General features: G+C 40.8%; 1 protein-coding gene across 1 annotated transcript; it reads left to right on the forward strand.

The window, feature by feature from the left end:
• Positions 1-1,292: 1,292 nt before the first annotated feature.
• On the forward strand, positions 1,293-22,395 carry LOC310939498 (alpha/beta hydrolase domain-containing protein 17B; the record flags this gene model as incomplete). The annotated part of the gene is made up of 5 exons (XM_083904267.1): positions 1,293-1,420; positions 2,737-3,050; positions 5,835-6,311; positions 21,017-21,196; positions 22,176-22,395. The coding sequence occupies exons 3-5, from the start codon at positions 5,845-5,847 to the stop codon at positions 22,393-22,395; spliced, it is 867 nt and encodes a 288-aa protein (XP_083760393.1). The 5' UTR covers positions 1,293-1,420; positions 2,737-3,050; positions 5,835-5,844.
• Between the last annotated feature and the right edge of the window lie 1,278 nt (positions 22,396-23,673).

Below are 23,673 nucleotides of genomic sequence, written 5' to 3' on the forward strand. Positions count from 1 at the left end.
AGAAATAGAAAATAAATTATTATAATTATAAACAAACCACCGTTGTGTTTCAGAGAACCTTTCCGAGCACAAAGGTCACATGCTGCAGACGTGTTCTGACTGTCTGCTGTGGACGGACACCTTTAAAAACAGAGACGTCACCGGCAGATACGTCCTGCTCTTCAGTACGTCATCGTCTCATCATCGTACAACTCAGAAATACAGTATATAAACACACTCTGCCGTGTTTGATTCTCCCTTCTTCGTCTTCTTCTTCTTCCAGCGAGGACAGGAAGAACAGATCCTCAGAACGTGGAACTGTTCAAGAAACAACTGGAATGTCTGAACTTCCCTGAGACTTTCCACAGCTATGATGGTCAAACAGGTCAGTGTCTCATGACTGAACTCTGTATCTTACAAACATGTCCACAAGGTGGAGCTGTTGTACTTAGTATTTGCCAATTACCTTGTTACTAAACTGATATTAACTGATATATATATTTATTATGTTTGGAGTGTTTCCATAATGGATAATGCACAAATAACTGCTGGATTATTCTCTCATCGCCCTCCTCTTCCTCACATATGCTTCACATATTAGATCCATGCTGGATTATTGAGGTTTTCATGGTTTATTTAATCCAATAAAGACAAACAATAACAGCTGGTGGAAACTTTCCTTCCTTCTCTTGTCGTTTCCTTGTGTTTCAGAGCTGTGTCCAGACGACAGAGAGAAAACTGACTGAGCGACAAAACAAGACCAGAGATCTTTGTATTAATCGACTTCATGTATCATGTAGTATTTTGACTGAATCATATATTGTTATTTTGCTAGATTTACACGTTTTACAAATCTAACAAAAACCTAGTAAACAGCTCTCTGTATTAAACTCTCAAAAAAATCTACACATTGAATATGTTTTACTTTGCTGGATGTGACGTTATTATCTCATTGTTTAACACCATGAATTGTAATGTAAGTGCACATTATACAGTATATATTGTATATATAATATACAGTATATTCACGGATATATACTGTGTAATAATAATCAAAGTTGGTGTAAACATTATAAGTATTTTAATAACTTTATATAGAGTGAATTCTGACGTAATCGTTATTGAGCGTATGTTCCTGATGCTCCTGAACGCACCACGACGACGTCTACCGTAATAAGTGTTGTAGACGCGCACTTATTTTTTTAAACGTAAGCAGCGCGAGCCGCGTGTCTTTCACAACCGCAGGCGGTGACTGCGCAGGTTTTAGCGTTAACTTAGTGCTAATTATTAACGTATTTTCCACTTGTTGGAAGAAATAAATGAATGTTCGTATGTTCTTAACTCGTTTGTAAAAGTCAGAGAATTCAGTCCGAAGCAGCAGCTTCAGCTTCTTCTGTCCTGGGAGAAAAAAAAAGTCTCTCCGCTGTGATTCACGACCACGGTCTGTAAGCTAACCACACCTAACAACAGCTAACAACAGCTAACGCTAACAACAACAAAGACAGCGTCACTTTTGGTGAAACAACCAGACTTTTGAAGGTTGAACTTCCTCCACAGTGACTGTGTGATGCACCTGCTGTTTCTATGTGTGTGTGTGTGTGAGAGGAGCTATAGCCCCGCCCCCTGCACCGACACACATACAGTAATTAATTAATTATTAGATGCTAGGTCATTTTTTATTCGATGCTAAGTCATAATTATTAGATGCTAAGTCATTTTTTACGAGACACTAAGTAATTTATATTAAATGCTAAGGCATGATTATTTGATGCTGTCATTTTTACAAGATGCTAAGTCATAATTATGAGACGCTAAGTCATTTTTATGAGACACAGTGATTTTTATTAGATGCTAAGGCATGATTATTTGATGCTGTCATTTGTACAAGATGCTAAGTCATAATTATGAGACACTAAGTCAAAGTAGAGATGCTATGTCATAGTAAAGATGCTAAGACATTTTAATGAGACACTAAGTAATTTGTATAAGATGCTAAGTCATAATTATGAGATACTGAGTCATTTTTATAAGATGCTAAGTAATAATTATTAGATATTGAGTAATTTCTATAAGATGCTAACTCATAATTATGAGATACTGAGTCATTTCTATAAGATGCTAAGTCATAATTATGAGATAGTCATTTATATAAGATGCTAAGTCATAATTATGAGATGCTAAGCCATTTTTTATGAGATGCTAAGTCATTGTTTTGAAAAAGTATCTCATTATTATGACGCAGCATGTCATAAATATTAGATATTAAGTCAGTAAATTATGAAGAAATATCTCATCATCTATTAAATACTTACTTTCTCATAATTATGACTCATTGATCTATAGTTTTTCTGTACATATAATGTATAGTAATGTATAAATAAAGTTTTGTTAGAGAAAGAGAAGATATATATATAGATATCATTTCAAAACTTTTCCAGGAATGTCGTGACCGTGGGAACGTTGTATTTATTTAAAAAGCTTGAATAAATCATATTGGAGTTGTAGTAATAAACTATGACCAGCAGGTGGCAGCAAAGTATCACTGAAAACCAAAACCCCTGAAGAAGCAGACAGAATAAGCCCCGCCTCAGCAGAGACCTCCAGCAGCAGAGAGTGATTTTGTTTAGACTGAGGCGGTGATGATGATGATGATGATGTTCGGACAGGACTGACAGGACGTGAGCTTTGTGTTGAGTAAAACACGGGGAGTTGTGTGTGTAGACTTTGACGGTTTATCGTTCCGGACTTTGTGTTTAGAAAAACCCGGATAGGACAGTAGAGGAGACGGAGGACGAGCAGCAGCAGGAGCCGGAGAAAGCTAACCCACAGCTGCGGCGTCAAGACGGGAATCAACAGCCACAGTTAGCATCGCTAACAAACACGAACACACACCGAAAAACACCGAGGACGATTTAACCGACGATCCACTCGACAGTCTTCGCCGGCGTCGAGAAGAACACAAGTTAGTTGTCGGTGCAAAACCCGGAACCTATTATTGGATCACGTCGACGGTGTCACTTTAAAAAGAAGAGGAGAAAACACACAAAAACAAGCGTCCAGACGACATCCAGGTAAATGTCAATATTCTTCTATTATTACAAGTACTATTTATTGCTGCGACGATTAATCGACTACTGTTTGTCGATTAAATTAATCGCCAATATTTTTAAAAAAAGTCAGTTAATCGGTTTGAGTTTTGTTGTTTTTCAGCTTCTTCAATGTGAATATTTACTTCTTCATTTGTTTGTCAGATTTAGAATTGTACAGCAACATTTTAGGACTTTTAGGAATTTATTTCAATATTTGTTTTTACCCCCTTTATGACATTTTATAGACTCAACTAATCGATTATTCGGATTGAGTTTTTGTTATTATTATTTTTTATTATTATTATTATTATAGACACAAATTTATCTGATTTTTCAACTAAAGAAGAAGAAGTAAACAAATAACTAATTGAATAATAATTAATGTTGAAAGTAATTAAAGGCACTGGGAAGAGAACTTGTCTTGTGACCAAAGGGTTGCCGGTTCGAGTCCCCCCACAGATCAAGGGCTGGGCTGAGCAAGGTACCTAACCCTCATTGCCCATTGTTAATTAGAAACACTATATTGACCCCCACCACAACAGGGCCACATCCAGCGTATTCCTAGTGCCGGCCCCAAGCCCGGATACATAGGAAGATTGCATCAGGAAGAGGAAATGGTGAATTAAAAATAATAATTTGTTGTAAATGACACTCCCACACCTCCACGCTTATTAGTGTCACAGGTTAATTGACTCATCACTTTATTTACCCACAGATATTATGTGTGTGTAGCCTCTGGTAATAAATGCGACTCACTCAAACAGCAGCTTAACTGGGATCATTGGAAACACGACTGCTGCCTCCACCACCATTTTATAATAAATCTCTGCAGGGCTCCATTGTGGCTGCACGGCTGGGGGATTATGGACTATTTTTGGGGGGGAATATAGGAAGCAAAGTGTGAGTTTTGGGAGGTCACAGCATCCTCAGAATTACAATATTTTCCACACTTTTCCCCCCTGCACAGTCTCTGCTGCAGCTTATTTAAATGTCAGACAGGTAATGAAGTTGAATTAAAGTCATCGAGGTGCCAGGTGTGATTGGTGACTTTAATTAAACTATAGGTCTGACTGCTGCCAAACCAGTTTCCTTATTTAACCACCACAAAGACGGCGAAAAATATGTTTAAATACCTGAATGAAGCGTGACATTTAGATTTATGAGTTTAATCACTCGGATATATTCATATTTGCATACACGCATTGATGTTATTGCAAAGTTGCAATAGCAAGGTGCTAACGTCTTTTCCCAGGCAAGGCAGTTCAAATTAATCGAGGAACTGAACCTCCGCTGTGTTGGCCTCAGAGCCTTCAGCATACAGGTCCAATGAGTGCTATAGACGCTCATCAATTGACCACCTGCCGGCCCTCGAGGCGGCGTTAATGGTTACGTGGTTGCCATAGACGGGATCCAGTCTCAGGGTGAAATGGCGTTTAAAGTCAACAACAGTGTCTTGAGTGGTTGTGCAGAAGCCAGGAGACGGACAACAAACACTCAAACCTGAGCTCAGGAGGTCTAGATATATTTTTTATATGACATGCATTAAAAAAAAATATCAATCTGTCTTTAGCCTCCAGTTCTGGAACCCCTGTTTGTACATGTAACAAACAGACAAATGTTAATATTCTCTCAGATAGCATCGTTTATTAGCGGTTTGTCACTAATTTGTTCTTGTGGTGTTTTCCTTGTGTTCGGTCTGCAGGGAATGCGCTGACAAATTAGTTTCTCAGTCATTTAAGACGCCGCAGATCCTGCTGTTTTTTTGTTTTTGAATCTGTTTTTTTGCTGATCAGTTTGGTACAGTTTGGAATGCTTAAACCCTTGTGTTTAGACTGAGAACACTACCTTTATTTGGTAGGCGTGGTGGCCACGTTGGTGTGACGACAACAATCCAGTAGCTCTTATTTTCCTGCTCGGTTTGTGGCTGTTTATCTCAACAAGATCTCAATCTCTGTACCAAAGTACAGTGACTTGACTTCCGTGGAATATTTACACCAATCACAAGGGAGTGACATTTTTTGTTGACTGTCATGGGTTTACTCCAAGCGACCAAACAATGGAGGGGTTGGGGCCAGTAAATTTGGCACTATTCTTAAAAAATATCCCTAAGTAGGGACAGTCGGAATTTTGGACATAAGACCTATTTTCCAACTCAGCCAGTGTGATGGAGACGTCTGGAGACGTTTTTTCAAGAAATTTCATTCAGTTCTTCTAGTTGCTGAGTTCGCTAATGCTATGGCTAGCGCAAGTCAATAATAAAAGTTAGCATGGCATTAAAAACACTCATACCGACTCCACAGTGCACCCGAGGCAAATCAATTGTAACGGCAGACTATCGATGTACATATCTGTGTTGATAGAATGTTTGAAATAAAACCAACCTTGCAATTTGAAGGATTTATGTCTCAGCAGCAGCTGCCGGAAGTATAGTGCTGAGAAAGTAGTCCCTCAAAAATTCATGCGATGCGACGTTAGTTTTGTTTCAAATATTATTGTATCAACACAGATATGTACATCGATAGTCTGCCGTTACAATCGATTTGCCTCGGGAGCACTGTGGAGTCGGTATGAGTGTCTTTAATGCCATGCTAACTTGTATCATTTACTTGCGCTTGCCATAGCATCAGCGAACTCAGGAACTAGAAGAACTGAATGAAATTTCTTGAAAACGTCTCCAGACGTTTCCATCACACCGGAGTTGGAAAATAGGTCTTATGTTCAAAATTCCGAACTATCCCTTTAACCGCTCTCCCTTTCCCGTTGCAGTATTCCGAGGATGAATCACTTATCGCTCAGTGAGCTGTGCTGCCTGTTCTGCTGTCCGCCGTGTCCGAGTAAGATCGCCTCCAAGCTGGCCTTCCTGCCCCCGGAGCCCACCTACAGCCTCATGTGCGACGACAGCGGCAGCCGGTGGACGCTGCACCTGTCGGAGCGAGCCGACTGGCAGTACTCGGCCCGGGAGAAGGAGGCCATCGAGTGCTTCATGACGCGCACCTCGCGCGGGAACCGCATCGCCTGCATGTTTGTGCGCTGCTCGCCCAGCGCCCGCTACACGTTACTGTTCTCCCACGGAAACGCGGTGGACTTGGGTCAGATGAGCAGCTTCTACATCGGCCTCGGCTCGCGGATCAACTGCAACGTCTTCTCGTACGACTACTCGGGCTACGGCGCCAGCTCCGGGAAACCCTCGGAGAAGAACCTGTACGCTGATGTCGACGCAGCCTGGCAGGCTCTGCGCTCAAGGTAAGGAGACGGGATGGGGTGAATTCCAATTCCTTGCTTTACCCTCAATCTCAAAAATGCTCTCCCTATTGTCCAAGTGCTGTCCCGATTCTCAGAAAAATTAAGTTTAGGGGCAAGTTTAAGGGCTGTATCGCCCTCAATATTGAGATTTTCCGAGACCACCCTTGGGAGCAAGGGCTACCCAGAATGCATTGCGTGTTTTGACATAACAAAGATGGCGCCGAAAGCAGCGAAACGAGTACGCTACAAATGAAGTATTTTCTTTGTTAATAGAGATATAAAAATGATGAAAACCATTGTATTATCTTAGTTTAGGCCCATATTATGGATTACTGACGTCATTGTTGCGTAACATTTATTTTTCTTTTACGATCTTTTGTCAATAGTCGGCCGGTGTGGTTTACTTTTCAATAAGTCGTGGTGTGTGGTAACTGTCAGCTGAATATTTGTATGAGTATCATCTTATAACTAACTGACAACCTAATAACTTGACTGACAAACGGATCGTAATAAATAATCCTGACGTAAATGTGTTCTTCTTCTTCTTCTTTTTTGGAGTTGACAGACTGGACGCAGCTTTGGCGTTATTCTGCCCCCTACAGTCTGAATACGTATCTGCATTTAAGGGGTGTCCCATTTCTAAGTGACAAAATAACCCTCAACACTTGGTTTTGAGGCCAGTTAAGATTAAGAGTTAGATAGGAATTGGAATTGGCACATATAAGACAGGGAGTTGTGATAAATGCTGAATAGCACACGCTGTAAGTGATTTAAAGCAGGACAGGCGTGAAAACGTAAGCCTCACAAATGCAGTGACCGCATTTATACTTGGAACTAAAATAAACTGGAGTGATAAAGTAGATGATGCTGCAAACACTGCATGGTTTTAACGTGAGTGCAGAAAATGTGTCAGTGCTCGGATCTTAAAGGTGCAGTTGGTGTGTAAACTGAAACTTAAAAGTCTTTTAAAAAAAACAGAGCTTTATATAAGAACGAATCAGAAAGTGAAAGTGGGTCAGAGTGTGTGGTCATCACCTGATCTGTTCTGGGAACTTTTTCTACTTCCTCTCAACACAGTTCATAACAGTCTCTGTGGTTTTTGAATTGAATAATGTTATATTGGTTTTTAGTAGTTATTCTTGTAAACCGGACACATGTTTTTATCTTCGTTGTTGAACATTTCCTGGTTTCTCTGCTCCTTAAAACTGAATAATTATGGTTTGTGGACAAAAAAGACATCATCATTTCCAGGTTTGGTCAACATTTTTTAACATTTTATGGACCAAATCATTATAGGGATGCACTTATCCATTTTTTTCAGATCCGATCCGAATGTTCAATCTCCAAATACAACGCAAGAAATAAATATGGTTGCAGGTCCTAAAACACCGTCTCCGTGTGGACGGCCCCTTAATAATTGATTCAATTATTTGGCATTTTTTCCACCAGACATTTTGACCGGTGACATTTTTTTTGCCACCCAAATTCACGTGACAACGGCCAAAAGCCGGCATATATACCGACTACCGTAAACCCTGGCTTGGAGGAGTGCGATTTTCGTTGTCTTTATGCCGATGTCCGTACTGTTCTCCTCAGCGAGCAGCGTTTTGAAACAATGACGGCTGGGATTATGTCAGCTGCAGCGGAGCTGATTTTCCTGGTTAACTCCTGGTCAATCATGCTCGCCTGCTAGCTGGTTGTAAACTGTGGAATGGATTTCCTGAACGGAGTCGTGCATCATTACTCCGTGTCTCATTGAGACACGCCTCGGTTCAGGAAGTCCATTCCACGTGTTGCAGCCAGCTATCAGAGCAGTCGGAATCACTTGTGGAGATAATTTTAAAGCACAGACGGATCGGACATTTCTACAGTTGTATCGGAAATTTCCAATCCGTCAATACCGTCTGTATCGCAACCCGATACTGGGTCGGATCGGCCCCCTCCCTAAATGATGGATGGATGGATTAATTAATTACTCATTACAATAATCATTAGTTGCAGCTCTAGACTACATTTTTTTTATATATATTTTTATTTTAAAAGTCATTCCTCAACTGTTATAAGCAGAACAAACCATGTTCCTGGTACAGATTAGATTATTTCTTCAGGTTTTTCTTCAGGTTTTGCTCGTCTCTACAGAAACGTAGTCCCAGAGATTTCAGATGAACACGGAGACAGCAGTGTTTTTAATCTCCTCAGCTTTTGTGACTTTAAAAATGTTAGGTTACTGTGAACGGCAGGCGTGTTCAGAGCAGAACTGATGCATTTCTTTTAAAATGAAAAGGGAGTCGTGTGGATGCAGCCCAAGAGATCACACTCGGCTGTCACCGTCCTGGAGCGTGAGCTTCTACAGTAGGAGGACAATCTTACTCAGACATGGTGGATTCAGCAGAGCACGCTGACGAATAACTGATTAATCTTCATAAAACTTTGGCGAGAGAGAGAGAGAGAGAGAGAGAGAGAGAGAGAGAGAGAGAGAGAGAGAGAGAGAGAGAGAGAGAGAGAGAGAGAGAGAGAAAAAGAGAGAGAGCACGGTCCAAACAGGAACGAGTACAAAGAGCAGAACTAAGAATGAGAAAGTGAAACAGACTTAATCTCCTTAAACACAAAGCATGTGTGGTATGTTTGACCACAGTCTGTTGACCAGTGGAGCAGGAGCTCATGATCAGGATGTTCTCGTAGGCGATAATAGGTCAGTGTGGTTTCTGTGATTGAACTTCTCTGTGGGTGTGAGTGGGAGCTGAGCTGCACGTTTTCTTTCTTCTCTGCTGGTTATTTATACACCGATTTATCAGTTCACTGATTATCAGCTGTGTCGGCTGATTGGCACAATCTGTGTGTGTTTTGATCACTATCTGATTTTTCCAGCTGCTGAAACGTGCTTGTTGTGTATCAATGTTATTATATTCCATAATAAATCCTCAATATTGTTTTACTATCTATGGACTAAAGCAGTGTTTCTCCTACTTTTTGGACGGAGAACCACTTTTTAAATGTGATAAAACATTGTGACTTAGTCCAAAATACGAGTAGTGACTATTTTTACTGCCATCCGACTCATATTATTTCATAATGATTCATTTCACTAAACGACAATCAATTAATTGTTTTGAGTGTGTTTTTTTCACAATTAAAAGACACATTTAGGTTTTTAGCTTCTTAAATGTAAATATTTTTGGCATATTTGCTCCATATAGCAAATAAATCATTAAAAACATCATCGTTTTCGAGCTTTGGGAAAACATGCATCACATTCGTTTTATGGACCAAAACAACTAATTGGTTCATTGAGAAAATAACGTCCTGTTGTTTTGTATTGAAAAATTAGACGTTTAAAAGAAATATGTGTTTATTATGTTAAGTTTATGACGTTATCGAGATTTAGTAAAGCTTAAGTGAAAAGAATTCAGCTAAATTATCTTGCAAACCATCTGTGTGCTGCTGCAGGCCGAGAGAAACTGGCTGCTCTATTACTTCACCAAAAAATAGATTTACATTTGAAACTGTAATGGAAACTGCGTTTGTAAAGACGTTTTCTCAGCTCGAGTCTCTTCCTCCAGATAAGGAGTGTTAGCATAAGTGTTAGCATCACTGTTAGCATCACTGTTAGCATCAGTGTCTCTCACTTCCTTCCTTCCATCTTGGTTACAGAACCTCTGCTTATTGTCTTCCACTGTCTCGTCATCTCCTTCTTTTGTCCTGAAGTAAAACTGCAGACATGACACTCACTTTGCAACACACACACACACACACACACACACACACACACACACCTGCACTTACAGGATCAGGATGTGGAGGAGAAGTCGTAGTAGAGCGTGTGGATGAGATGAATAAAGGTTAATTGAGTAAGGCAGTGGGTTGTTTGTGTTCACTTCCTGCTGGAAGACAAACACATGACTCAGGGAGGACAGGAAGAAGAAAAAGAGGCGAAGTAGAAAATAGTGGCGAATGCTGCATAAAGTAGCTCAAATATAAAGTGACAAAATTAACTTTTTTTTTTTGAGGGAATGGTACTTTTTCCATTTTCATGTGAATAACATGCGATGATTGTGATATTTGTGCAGATCTGTGAGAAACAAATATGTTTTCTTCACTCTGTAGAGTATGACGTGTATAGACAAGGATGATATTTAATCTAAAATGGTCATTCTTTAGTTTAAACAAAGGAAAAGGTAGTGCTAATCTATTTAACGTTAAACCAACTATCGTTTCAGGGGTTGAATATGAACCATATAGGCAGCTCCCTCTGTTCTGTGCGTGTGTTTTCCTTGTCTGAAATAATTTATTCCTTTAATCACTCGCTGTGAATGGAGACGGTGCATTGAAATGTGCCTCTGAATAATTCACCGTTTATGTACATAGGCCTTAAATTACGTTAATGACCGCTGGCTACGGCTGCCATATTTAAGCTCTGTAGTCTCGTGTTGACTGCGGTTTCATTCTGTAGATACTTACCATTGGTTTCTCTTTAACATTCAACAGCGTCCACCACTTTTCAGAGTTGGCTTTCTGTTGCCAATGACCTTGAAATAAGGAAGCTGGCAAGTTAAACAGGAAACCCTTGATTTAAAGGTTCTATACGCAGGAAATTGGCCAACGCTGTGACGAAGAACAAGGCTTTCTGGTGACTCTGTATGTGCATAATAAAGTCTTAAACTCAACAGCTTTATTCCTGTATTCCAGCTAACGCTCCCCCATGTAGTCTATACTATTATGAACGGAGCAGAAACACCGTCCATTATATCATTATATTTGCTGATTTGTGTGGAGCAGAATGTGGTCGTCTATTCCTGATACGAATGCAAAAGTTAACCTTACAGTGGAAGCTCATTTGTGTAGTGTCGTGCAGAGTTTGCATGGTGTGAGCTATGTGACCGGTCTTACTATTACACAACATGTGAAGACTGGAGTTATTTTCATTCAAACAGTCGCGTTACATCACGTGCAAAGAAAGTTCCCCCACGATTAAATCACATTCGACGTAAGGTTTGTTCCTGTAAGTTTAGCAGGAACAAGGAAAACGAGATATTCAAGATGTCGTCCGGTGGTTAACATTCACATGCCGACTGACTTCCCTCTGGCTCTCAGTCAAGACGAGTAAAACACGTATACATGCGTTTGGATTTTTTGCACTTTTTCTTTTTTATTTCTGCGCTTTGTTATGCATCTTCAAAGTAGTAATTATGCTGAGTGTGAGCACAGATGTTAGATCTCAATGGAATACACTGTGTCTCACTGAAGTCGGAGGACAAAGTCTGGTCTGTTTGGATAAATTAGTAATAAATTTGTAATAAATCATGAGTAAGGAATAAGGAAGTGCAGATCATTACGCTTGATAAAAGACAAGTCTGAACAATGTCGTAAAGTGATTTCCTTTTCTTTATAAAAGGTAAACAAAGCTCCTCGAACTCAAATGGCCTGGAGGCCACTGAGTGTCTCGTCAAGTGGAACAAAACATGAATCACAGAAATCACAGAATTTCAAAAGAAACTAGATAGATTTTGTAGCATTGGTGCAAATTTGCCAAAAACGCCCAAATATGGCCGTGCAGTCCAAGACGGCGGCCTTTCTGAAGGACTTACGGCAAAGTCGTCATTGACTTTTTGGACCATCCTGACATGATTAACATGTGTACCAACTTTCGTTTACGTAAGTGAAACACGACAAAAAGTCACCTAATGAAAGCTGATATTCATTTTCATAAGCCCCTCCCACTTCCATTTTTTTAATGCAAAATGACTCCTAATTTTAAGAAACACAGAAATGTGTGCGGGCCGTGAGTCTTAGAACTCTTCCTTCATAAGAAATCAATACATTTGTGACTTACAAACACCTGAACAGCATCATTGCCTGTTTTCCTCACAGCTCTAGTGTAAATCATACGTTTTCTGCCTTTTTGACTCAGCTGTGCGCTGTTTTAATGTTTGTGTCACATGCATAATTGACTACCTCCTATGAAATACGAGCTCAGCCGTTTGACCGAGCTGAACATGAATCAACTCCACTGTGTTTATCACATCAAAAGACCTCTCTCTGTGTCTGCATGGCCTCATGTTGGCAGGCTTCTTACATCCCTGTTACATCCCTCATATGAGATTAGAAGAGAGGAACCCACTTTAACCTCCTTTGCACTGAAATTAGCAGATAACCCGGGATTTATGAACACGAGTACAGCCACTAAAAATAGCATTTAATGCGATTCCCATCACCAGTGTGTGAATTGTTTAGCTGGGTTGAAAAAATAGATTTTCTCATATTGATCCCGATTTAAAAGCTCTGATATTGATTCATGAAATCCTAAGGTCAATCTTTTAATATTATGCCATTTCCTGTATCATCGGCTCAAATCTCCTGTGAAAATTGCGGTCATGATTAAAGATGGATCGATTAAATGTTTGGGTCAATAAATCATGGGCTGATATTTGCTATTTCTTTTGGTCTAGAACCAGGAATGGATTCAGATGCATCGGTGTCATGTTTACTTTGTTTATGTCCTTCGTTGTCACCGCAAAACAACTCACAGTGACCTCTGCTGGACAACTTGGTGATAACTTCAAACTGTCTGATGGGCTTCTAGGTTGTATATTTTGAAATCCAATTGGTTTTTAAGGTTTGAGTTTGAGTTATCACGTATGGCTGCACTGTAGATTTGCAGTGTATGTTGATTTACTAAAAAATTAAACAACTTTGGGGTCAAATTTTTATGCAAATGCACCAGGTAATCTTTCATAACCGAGCAAAATCTCTTGATCTCTAAATAAATATAGAATGATCTTGTGAATCGGAACCTAATTGGACGCAATTTTTCATTTAAATCTCTCACTAGAACTAGTGCTGTCAAACATTAACGCACAACGCGTTTCTATGACAACTGACCGGAAAAAGACGCTCGTGACGTCATGTTTACGTGACTCCCGATTGCTAAAACGAGTCTGTAAAGTAACGCTAAACTTTAAAAACAGAGGCACACATACGCAGTTCACAGGTACGCTAACGTTATTTGTAGCGCTGCTCTTTTCCTTTAATAAACAGACCGCTCCAGTTCCACTGTAGGCTAACGCTAACGGCGCTAAAAAAAGCTACCGGAGATAACTGGTAAATGGTGCCTGGATTCCGGTGTCGCGCCACACAAACATGACGTCACGCGCGTCTTTTTCCGGTCAGTCGTCATGGAAACGTGTCATGCGTTAACGCGTGTTAACCGTTTGCACAGCACTAGCTAGAATATCTCTTCACGTGGTAAAAACAAACGCTTCACCAAAGGAATTCTCCCATCAGTGATGCTTTGAACAATAACGGAGGCCATGTCACAGTGTGTAAACCTGTTAAAACAGGTTTTTTGACCAGTGGGAATGGGACGTCGCTCTCTTTCTCACCCTCTGTTTGTCGAACTGTTCTCTTTCACATCTTCACTTCCTTCTTTTTTTGGTTTTCTGTCTGGTCCAGTTTCTTTTTCATGGCTCAGCAGTCGGCAAATTCGCCGTCTCCCGAGTGTTGGCAGTTGGCGCTCTTGTGACGGACAGCTGCTTTCACTGGGCTCCAAGTGTCGTGTTAGAAAACATGTCTGCCAATCACTTTGTTAACACACACACACACACGCTCACACACTCTTTTGTTCAGCCTTGGAGGAGACACTCCTTCACCTGAGCAGGGAGTGTGTCGGATGATTCAGCTGATTTATTAGTCAGCAGGTTTATGCCGTCACTCACACACTCATTTATTACCCGCAGGAGAATTTCTCGACTCCACTCACCTGAGGAGGAGGAGAAGGTTAAAGGTACAGTTCACTGATTCTGAGTGACCGAGTTATCCCGCTCCCTCCTCCCTCTCTTTATTTCCCTCAGCCGTCAATTCAATCCTGCTCACTCTCACTCACTCACTAATATCGAGCTGTAGCCTAGCAACCACTTTTCCAATCAGCTTTGAGAGCGAGGTCCTCCCCGCGCGGCTGCCAATCAAAACAAACCAGGGAAAAACCCGTCACTTCCTGGTTCGTCCTCTGATTGGTCCAAAATCAAATAACACTTTGTCTTTGTCTTTATTTTGAGAAGTCCGCACACAGAGGGAGGAAACTCGACACATACAGTGTGTGTCTGTTTGTTTTACCCTCAGTTAAACATGTCAGAGGGTAGTGATGTAGTGATGTAGTGATGTAGTGGGTACACAAAGGCTGCTGTGTGTGTGTTTGTTTTTAAATCAGGTGGGTGGAGCTCGATCGCTCACCTGACGACTGCTGAGCTACAGGTCATCGAGGACATACCTGTGTGCAGCCGTGTAGGACAGGTGTAAATGTTTTAAGGCTAATACATTGATTAGGTAAATTTAATGAAATGTATTTATTCGAAAGATCATGCGAGAGTATATAGAACCAACAGTAACCAACATAAGTTTGAATAGGGAGTAGGAAGAAGTAAAAACTTATTTACTCCTACCCCCAAACCTTAATATTGTTATCAAAAGTCAATTAATAAAATGCGTACCAAAATGCCTATAGTGCTGACTCATAACATAAGATATTCTTACCTCTAACCACACAAATAATACAGCCTATGTATAAACATATATGTGTATATACCTGTGTATATATACGTGTGTGTGTGTATATATATGTATGTATGTATGTATGTATGTATATATATGTGTGTATATATGTGTATATATGTATGTATGTGTGTATATATGTATGTATGTGTGTATATATATGTATATGTATGTATATATATGTATATATATGTATATATATATGTATATGTATGTATATATATGTACATATGTGTATATATGTATATGTACATATGTGTGTATATATGTATATGTACATATGTGTATATATATGTGTATATGTATATATGTGTATGTATATATATATGTGTATATATATACACATATGTGTATATATATATATACACACGTATACTGTGTGTATATACACACGTATACGTGTGTATATATATATGTATATATGTAATTGCATTCATATATAGATATATGTACCTCCAAAATATATATACATATAATCATATAAACACTAATAAAAATATAAAGACTGACCCCCCAGATTCTCAATAAAGACACTCCGTTTCCCACAGTCATTATGTTTACATGATGGTAGGAACATTATTGTGTTAGTCGGACTAAAACTGGACTTTTAAAGTGCATGTAAACATGTTAGCCTGACTGAAATTGTACTAAATAGAATTTCTCAAAGACTTAACACACCCATATAATGCTGCGTGGGAGTCACATTACCATTACATATATATACTGTATATACTCAAACTGGCCCGGGCGCTCTGCACATACCGCACAGTTTCCACCCCCGAGCTTTGAGCCGCAGATAAAAGAAGAATCTATTACACAAAGGAAGAAGAAGAAGAAAAACAGCAGCAAGAACAACAAGTGAAATCCAGACCGGTTTGTTTTTAAACAGATGAGAAGAGCAAATGTCTGCTATGAAGTTAATTGATGGAAGAAAGACACCTGACATGCTAACAACAAAAGTCACCTTTGCACGATAACAGTTCAGATTAAGATCTGGATTTCATCATAAATAACATAAATAGATCCCAACATTTCGTCCTTGGGCCATAAACGACATCTCCAGAAAATTCCATCCAAATCCATTCATAACATTTTAAGATATTCTGCTCAAAATCAGCAAAACAAACACGAACTAACACTTAACCTCTGAGAATCAAGGGTGCACTGAAGCGCCTCAGATCACAGATGACACTCACAGATCTGTCAAAACACACTCGCCCATATGTTTAGGATGTCTTAAAATATCTATTAGTCACTGCTGTTCATACCGGGATGAGAATAATTCTGGTCTTTGGGGAGCGAGAGGTGGGCAGCCAAGAGGGAGACGACGGAATAGGGAGAAAGAGGGAGGATGTGATGCATAATAGATTGGATTTGTGTCAGGAGTCGAAATCGATGAAGGCCTCGGGGGGGAGGGGCGTAACCATGGCGGCTTTGGCTCGTCGAGGTCTATTCAGGCTGAAAGGCAATGGAGCAAATTGTTGGCTGGTGTTAGCCGTTCCAGGGCGGTCGTATCGGGGTCAAAGCTCCCGTCACAGTGTTGTTTCTGAACAAACCGTGCAGCTGCAGATATCTGCGCACTCCTAACAGTCGAGCCTAATTTATACTCCTGCGCAAAGTGCTCTGCGTAACCTACGTAGAGCACTTTGCGCAGGAGTATAAATTATATTAATTGTCGGATTAGCCTCTGCGTCGTCTCCGGCTGCACGAAATATTTTTTTAAGTGTCCGTCACTCCGTCAAGGGACAACGGAGACGCCAAGGGCTGCGATTGGTCCTCAGGACAGGCCGAGCTAACGCTGCTCTGTGCCGGAGCGTCCACAGAGGCGGAGCTGATCACCTCCGACAACGTCGCTGCCTAACTATAAATATATCATATCTTAATACAGAAACGGCACATGTTTAGACTCTAAACGGCTAATTTCTCGCCTCAAATGATCTTAAAACTGCGTTCCGTGACACAGAAAAGTGAGAAACGTTGTTGTTATTCCGCTGCAGCAGCATCAACAACAGTCTTTATCTCTCGGACACCATTGCGCACTGTAGCCAAAAGCACGACAACCTTGTGTAGCGACCCCTACTGATCGAGCGGGAAATTGCAGTGTGTACCTATCTAGGCTCGTGGTTACGCAGTTGGATAACGTAATACGCAGCTGTAGAAGTATAATCTGGCCTTCACACAGCAACTGGACTGACCTTGCACGTGGAAGACTAAATGTTAGCGTTGCATCATTCATTCACTGTGTCTATATTAGTATTCATTAGAATAAACGCCTCGTTCGTTTCAAATTAACATTAACAACCACGAGACATACGCGTTTATATATAGAAAAGACATAAACGACAATTAACTCCAAACTTCTGAAACCTCTTATGCAGATAAAAACACACAGAATAAGTGGCTAATTGGCTATTGCTAAGCAACCTGAACACAGAGGAAAGTCGTGATAAATACAGTTATATAAAAAAAATGGTTTCACTTGTCAGCCAAAAATATACCAAGGACGTGATTTATCGCCCGTGTCACCCAGTCCTACTTTTCACACTCGTATGTAAAGTTGTCCTTTTGCTGTGTTGTTTTACCTCATGACTAATCTGTCGGATGGTTTCAGCTGAATGTTGCGCAAGATTTACAGCCCTGTAACATCCATGTGGTGACTGTGTGTGTGTGTGTGTGTGTGTGTGAAAGGATTGGCCAGGCGTGAGTGGCCTGATACGTGGTGAACGACGTCGACTTGATAAGCATCGACACATTTAGATAATTGTTAACAACAACAAGCGGTGATAAAACCAAACAGCACTTAGAGATATACGTGAGGACGGCACGAGATAAAACCTCTGATCTGGACTGTAAACAAACAACAAACCTGTTGACCTTCATAACTGCACCTCAGACTGTGTCCACACGAGGGAGGAGTTTATTCACCTGATCATAAAAAGTCCATCAGTTACCAAATGTTTTTCTCAGTGAGTGCATTTTTAAAAACAAATCTTTATATTCCCAATGACCAGAGTTATGGTGCATCTAGGTTTCTTGAATGCACCTTGAAGCTGCTCCTCTTAGCTCAACACGTGATGAAATTTACCAGTGGCTTTGAATGCATCTTGAAGTAGCTCAACACTTGATAGAATTTACGTGGGTCTTTGAATGCATCTTGAAGTAGCTCAACACATGATGAAATTTACCAGGGTCTTTGAATGCATCTTAAAACTGCTCAACACGTGATAAAATTTACCCGGGTCTTTGAATGCATCTTGAAGTGGCTCAACACGTGATGAAATTTACCAGGGTCTTTGAATGCATCTTGAAGCTGCTCAACACGTCATGAAATTTACCAGGGTCTTTGAATGCATCTTGAATCTGCTCAACACATGATAAAATTTACCCCTGCTCCCGTTCACACTGAAACCTCAACCGGATTGCCTGCAACTTAGCTTATTTAGAATATTCTAATATGAATGATATGAATGATACTGTCAAATATTCTAATAGCTTGTTTGCTAGAACTTTCTGTTCCTCTCTAGAACTCTAGATTTTACATTATCTTAATGGTGAATAGTTTTTGGAATTTTTGCTAGATAAAACAAAGAAATCACAGAAGGTCTGTAGATGGCGTTGGTTCCCAATAAACCTCTTTATTTTACACTTATTCTTAGGGTATTTTAGAGAAAAGGTTTCCGTGTCTTTGTCCTCGCTCGCTCTCACGACTGCTGCGTCACGTCGTAGTCGTAGATATAAACTCTTTCAACTCATAAACCGTGCTACATGATTGTAATGTCAGCCTGTGGAGTTAATGATGCCATTAACGGCACAGTCTGCAGACACTTTTCCTCTGCCGTACTCGTAGCATTATCGCCCCTATTTATACTAGAGCCAGCTGACGCACAACAGCTACCAGATTCTCCTGTCTCCTCCTGAGGACTGTTTACAACCTAGACTCTGTCTATTTGTGCACATCCTGTCTGAAGTGGACGTGTCTGCACTTAAGATGCTCTAAAGCAGGGGTCACCAACCTTTTTTGAGATGAGAGCTACCTTAAGGGTAAAGAATAATATGGAGGGCTACCACATTAACATTTTTTTTTTGTTTACCATTTAAATGATTAATATAATGCATTCAACTGCATACACATTCATTCCAGTGCTTACTCCTAACGATTACCAGTTTTTATAAACAATATCAAAAATATTTTACTGAGCGATCATACGGATACATGCAAGTGAGGTGAAGTGAAGTGAGCCCGCAGGCACCGTATTGGCTGCCTGCGGGCTACCAGGTGCCCGCGGGCACCACGTTGGTGACCCCTGCTCTAAAGTGTAGGAACCTTTGTTGTAGTTGGCCGACTCTCCTGCAGCCAGGTTTCCTGTCGGGCTGAGACTAACGGTTATTTTCACAATCGATGAATCAAACGAGACGTTTGAGAACGTTGTCATTTCATTTTCTGACATTTTATCGACCCAACAACACATTAGGGTTATAGAGAAAACAGTCAACAGATGAGTCTGTTATGAAAATAAATAAATAAAGGGAAGCATGATATTGGCTGGGGGGGGGGGGGGGGAGGAGGATATCACACTATTTCCCATGGTGATATGATTGCTTTTGAGGCACACAGTATGGATTTTATTTTTCAGCTTATCATTTTGTGATGTTACTGAAAAACATTAAACTTTTTGTGGATTAGCTTTAAAAAAATAAATTGACGTTTATGTTCAATAGATGTTTACGAGAAATTTCTGTTCCCGTTTGTGAGCATATCGCAATATAGTGATATCAATATAGCAATAAAGATATTGAATTACCGCAATTATCGTGATATTGAATTACCGCAATATAAATATAGCAATATAGTGATATTGAATTATCGCAATATCGTGATATCACAATATCAATATAGTGATATTGCAAAATCGTGATATCGAATTATCGCAATATAGTGATATCGTGATATTTAATTATCGCAATATCCTGATATCGCGATATCCTGATACAGCATTTTCGTGATATCGCAGTATCACAATATTGTGATAATGCATATTGTATCGTAATAATATTGGTATTAATAATATTAGCATAGTAGACGTACCTAAAACATGAAAAAAACAACTTAAAAATTAAAAGCCATTATATCTGCTGATACCGATATCGTGACGATAATATCTTGAGTAAAAACATGGTGGTCCAAAATTGACCTGGCTCCTGATATCTATATATAAAAGGCTCATCATGGCGTTAATGGAAAAACAACAATTCATATAACCGGGTGATTGTACGCTTACGGTAAATGACCTAAACTTTACACACTGGACCTTTAAAAGCTGATATCCACTGATCTGTCTCTATGAAATACTGTTTATTTTCGGCCCTAATCGAATCAGCTGTTCATGTGAACACAGTCCATGTTTGTGCTCCTGTTCACAACCGGGGCGTGGCCACACTTTGATATTCACGTGTTGTTTATCAGCGTTTATTTTGGGCTGTAACGCTAAGCCTCGTAATGTTCGCTGTCTTCATCGTAATAATAGAGTCGAGCAGAGACGCTGTCGTAGCTGTTTACTATGCACTACTACTACACACACACGCACAGGCTCAGACAGTGATGCAGTGTGTTCAGACCAGGCTTCAGATGGTCAGCTGACTCCTCGCTCTCTCACTGTAGTGCGTCACATTCTCTATAATCAGCTGTGGAATGTCTTCCCTTCCATTTTTTTCTCCTCCTCCTTCTGTTTCTCCCTCGGCCTCAATCCTCTATCTCTTTTTTTGCTCCGTTTCAGCTGCTTTTCCTCTAATTCCTTCCTTCCCTCGCTTCCTCTCTCGTGACCTCAGCGCTCGTCTCTGCTGTGAGAGAGCGGCACAAAGTCGGCGCGTCACACATTAGCGCGCTTGTTTCAGAAGGAGACGATAATGAGCGAGTAATCGCTGCCGCGTGACGTCTCAGCTGATCAGAGTGTGAGTCATTCTGCGTTAGCTAGCACACAGGTGTGTGTCTGTGTCTGTGTGTGTGTGTTTGCTCAGACGCTGATGATGATGACAGTAGTCGGTGTGAGTAATTTTATGTTTGATGTACAAATAGCAGACTCTACCTGGTAAACTGATGTAAATTAAGCAGGTGAATAATAATAATAATCCATAAATCCAACATTTGTGTGTGCTCCCCACAGATACGGTATCCGGCCGGAGAGCGTGATCGTCTACGGCCAGAGCATCGGCACCGTGCCGTCCGTGGACCTGGCGTCTCGCTACGAGAGCGCCGCCGTGGTCCTCCACTCCCCGCTCACCTCGGGCATGAGGGTGGCCTTCCCCGACACCAAGAAGACCTACTGCTTCGACGCCTTCCCGAAGTGAGTGACACTCTGTTTACAGATGACGTAAATGTACGTCCTGTCCGTCGGTTAGCGTTTGCTAGCACTCACGCACACACACACACACACACACACACACACACACACACACACACACACACACACACACACACACACACACACTGTGTAATTAAGGCCTGTCAATTCAAATAACTGTTAGCTTTTTATCGTACTGTTGTTTCACAGCATATTAATTCACATAAAACCATAATCCAGGCCAAACTAAAGCCTGGTTTATGAAGACGGTATGCGTTCACAAACATCCGTTGCTACTGGCTATGCTATCGGCCATTAGATGAACGCACATCATTGTTCTGTCAGTGACGCAGGAACGAACCCCGTCATTGGACGTCAATGTCGATTTAACTCATTCACACCGAGTGGAATGTTAGTTTAAAAACATATTATCGTTCACTTGTACGTCTAAAATAAAGAGGAAGAAGGATAATCTAAACTCACACAGAGGAAAAGTCAAGAAATTAACAGACTTTACATCTACATATACACATCATGAGTTCATAAGACTGATTTCTTAAAATGAATTCACTTGATTTCATAATCAATAGACAGACCTTCTAAACCGACCCATAACCACCATAGATGTCATCATCAATACCTTTGAGTTCATTCCCTTTACATGGAGTTAGAAATGTGTCTCAATTGCTCCCTCTGGTGGTCAATATCAGTTATTGTGGATTTTATACAGGGATTAAGCGCAGCTCGACACTGAATAAACACTGACCTCGTCAGGACCAGTAGACCTCATGGAGACCAAATCCTGGTCCCTAATGAGGCAGAACTTCAAGATTTAAATTGTGGTTATGTTAATGTTACCCTAAGCTGTGAATGGAAGTCAATGCAGAGTCCTTTAAAAGTATAGTGTGTGTATAATCTGATGTCATTACCTAACTCCTCCCCCCCTCTTTTTCTTCTCTAAATTATTTTTTTCTCCTCAAAGCATCGACAAGATCTCCAAGGTGACCTCCCCGGTGCTGGTGATCCACGGCACGGAGGACGAGGTCATCGACTTCTCTCACGGCCTGGCGCTGTACGAGCGCTGCCAGCGCCCCGTGGAGCCGCTGTGGGTGGAGGGGGCGGGGCATAACGATGTGGAGCTGTACGGACAGTATCTGGAGAGGCTCAAACAGTTTGTGGCACACGAGCTCGTCAACTTGTAAGAGGAGCGAGAGGATTGAGACGAGGATGAGGATGATGAGGAAGAAGGAAGAAGGGGGTGGTGTTTTTGTCGTGAAGTGATGCAGGTCGAGGTGTGTGTGTGTGTGTCTGTGTGTGTATTACTGACTTTTTTACGGCGGCTAGCGTCTCATTATCAAACCTCCTGGAGGCTCCAGCCGGACCGGGCCCAGGTCCAGACCTGATGGTACCGCTGTGAACTCACAAACCTACCCATGACTTTTGCTTTTAGAGTTTTTCTCCTTATCATGTTTGAGAAAATTGCACATCATGAGTGGATGAGGAAGTGCACAGACGACATATACGATGGGTTACGTGCACTGTGTGTGTGTGTGTGTATGTTCTTGTACTTGCGGTATACTGAGGACCAGTGAGGGGTTTTAAACCAACAAAGTGAGGTCATTTTTTACAAAGTGAGGACATTTTGGCCAGTCCTCACTTTGTTTTCACTGAAATCGCTTCCTCCTATTTTTTAACAGAGGTCCTCAATTAGGTGCAAAAACCCATTTTCCAGCCCTCGTGCTCCACCTGCAGACATTTTCTGTTACTGCACCCAGTAGTTCTTTATAGATTGAATAGGTAGATATTTGTAATTGTGTTGATTTATAAAGTGTAAATGATGGTACTCACTCTATCAGCACTTTTACGCGGTCCTCAGTATGCAGCAAGTACAAGAATGTGTGTGTGTGTGTGTGTGTGTGTGTCATATTCTTGCTGCCTTTTTGAGGTCCACAGTTTTTTCCTGAAGACCTCGGATCATATTTTGAGACAAACAGTGACCAGAGGCGGACCTCACTCACTCACTCTTTACTAATCCAGGTGAACTCATCTGAAACATGGAGGTCAGGTCTGCTTTCGAAAACAGTGCAGTGACGTTTTTTTGTTTTGTTATTTTTTTATATCACACCTGATTTTTGCACGTATCAGCCGTCACTGAAGAACCGTACGAGACGTCACGACCAAGCTGTTTCAGCTTTGCCAAATGTTCAGTCTGATAAAGTGACTTATAGACGCACAGAGACGTCTATGTTGTATAATTAATGTCTCTGGAAACGCCTGCAAAAGCTCCGTCGGCTGTTTTTCAGCCTCTTCATCCTTTTGTTGAGACTTTAAAGCCTTGTTTATACTCGGACCGCCCTGCCCCCTACAGGCCAACGTGCGTCAATACTCTTCAAACCACCAGGATGTCAGTGATAGAGGTCGACTGATATGGGCTGATTTTTATTGACATTTTTGTCACTTTTTCTTCCATTTGATGAAAA

This window comes from Microchirus variegatus (assembly GCF_963457635.1).
Source record: "Microchirus variegatus genome assembly, chromosome: 17".
Lineage (NCBI taxonomy): Eukaryota > Metazoa > Chordata > Actinopteri > Pleuronectiformes > Soleidae > Microchirus > Microchirus variegatus.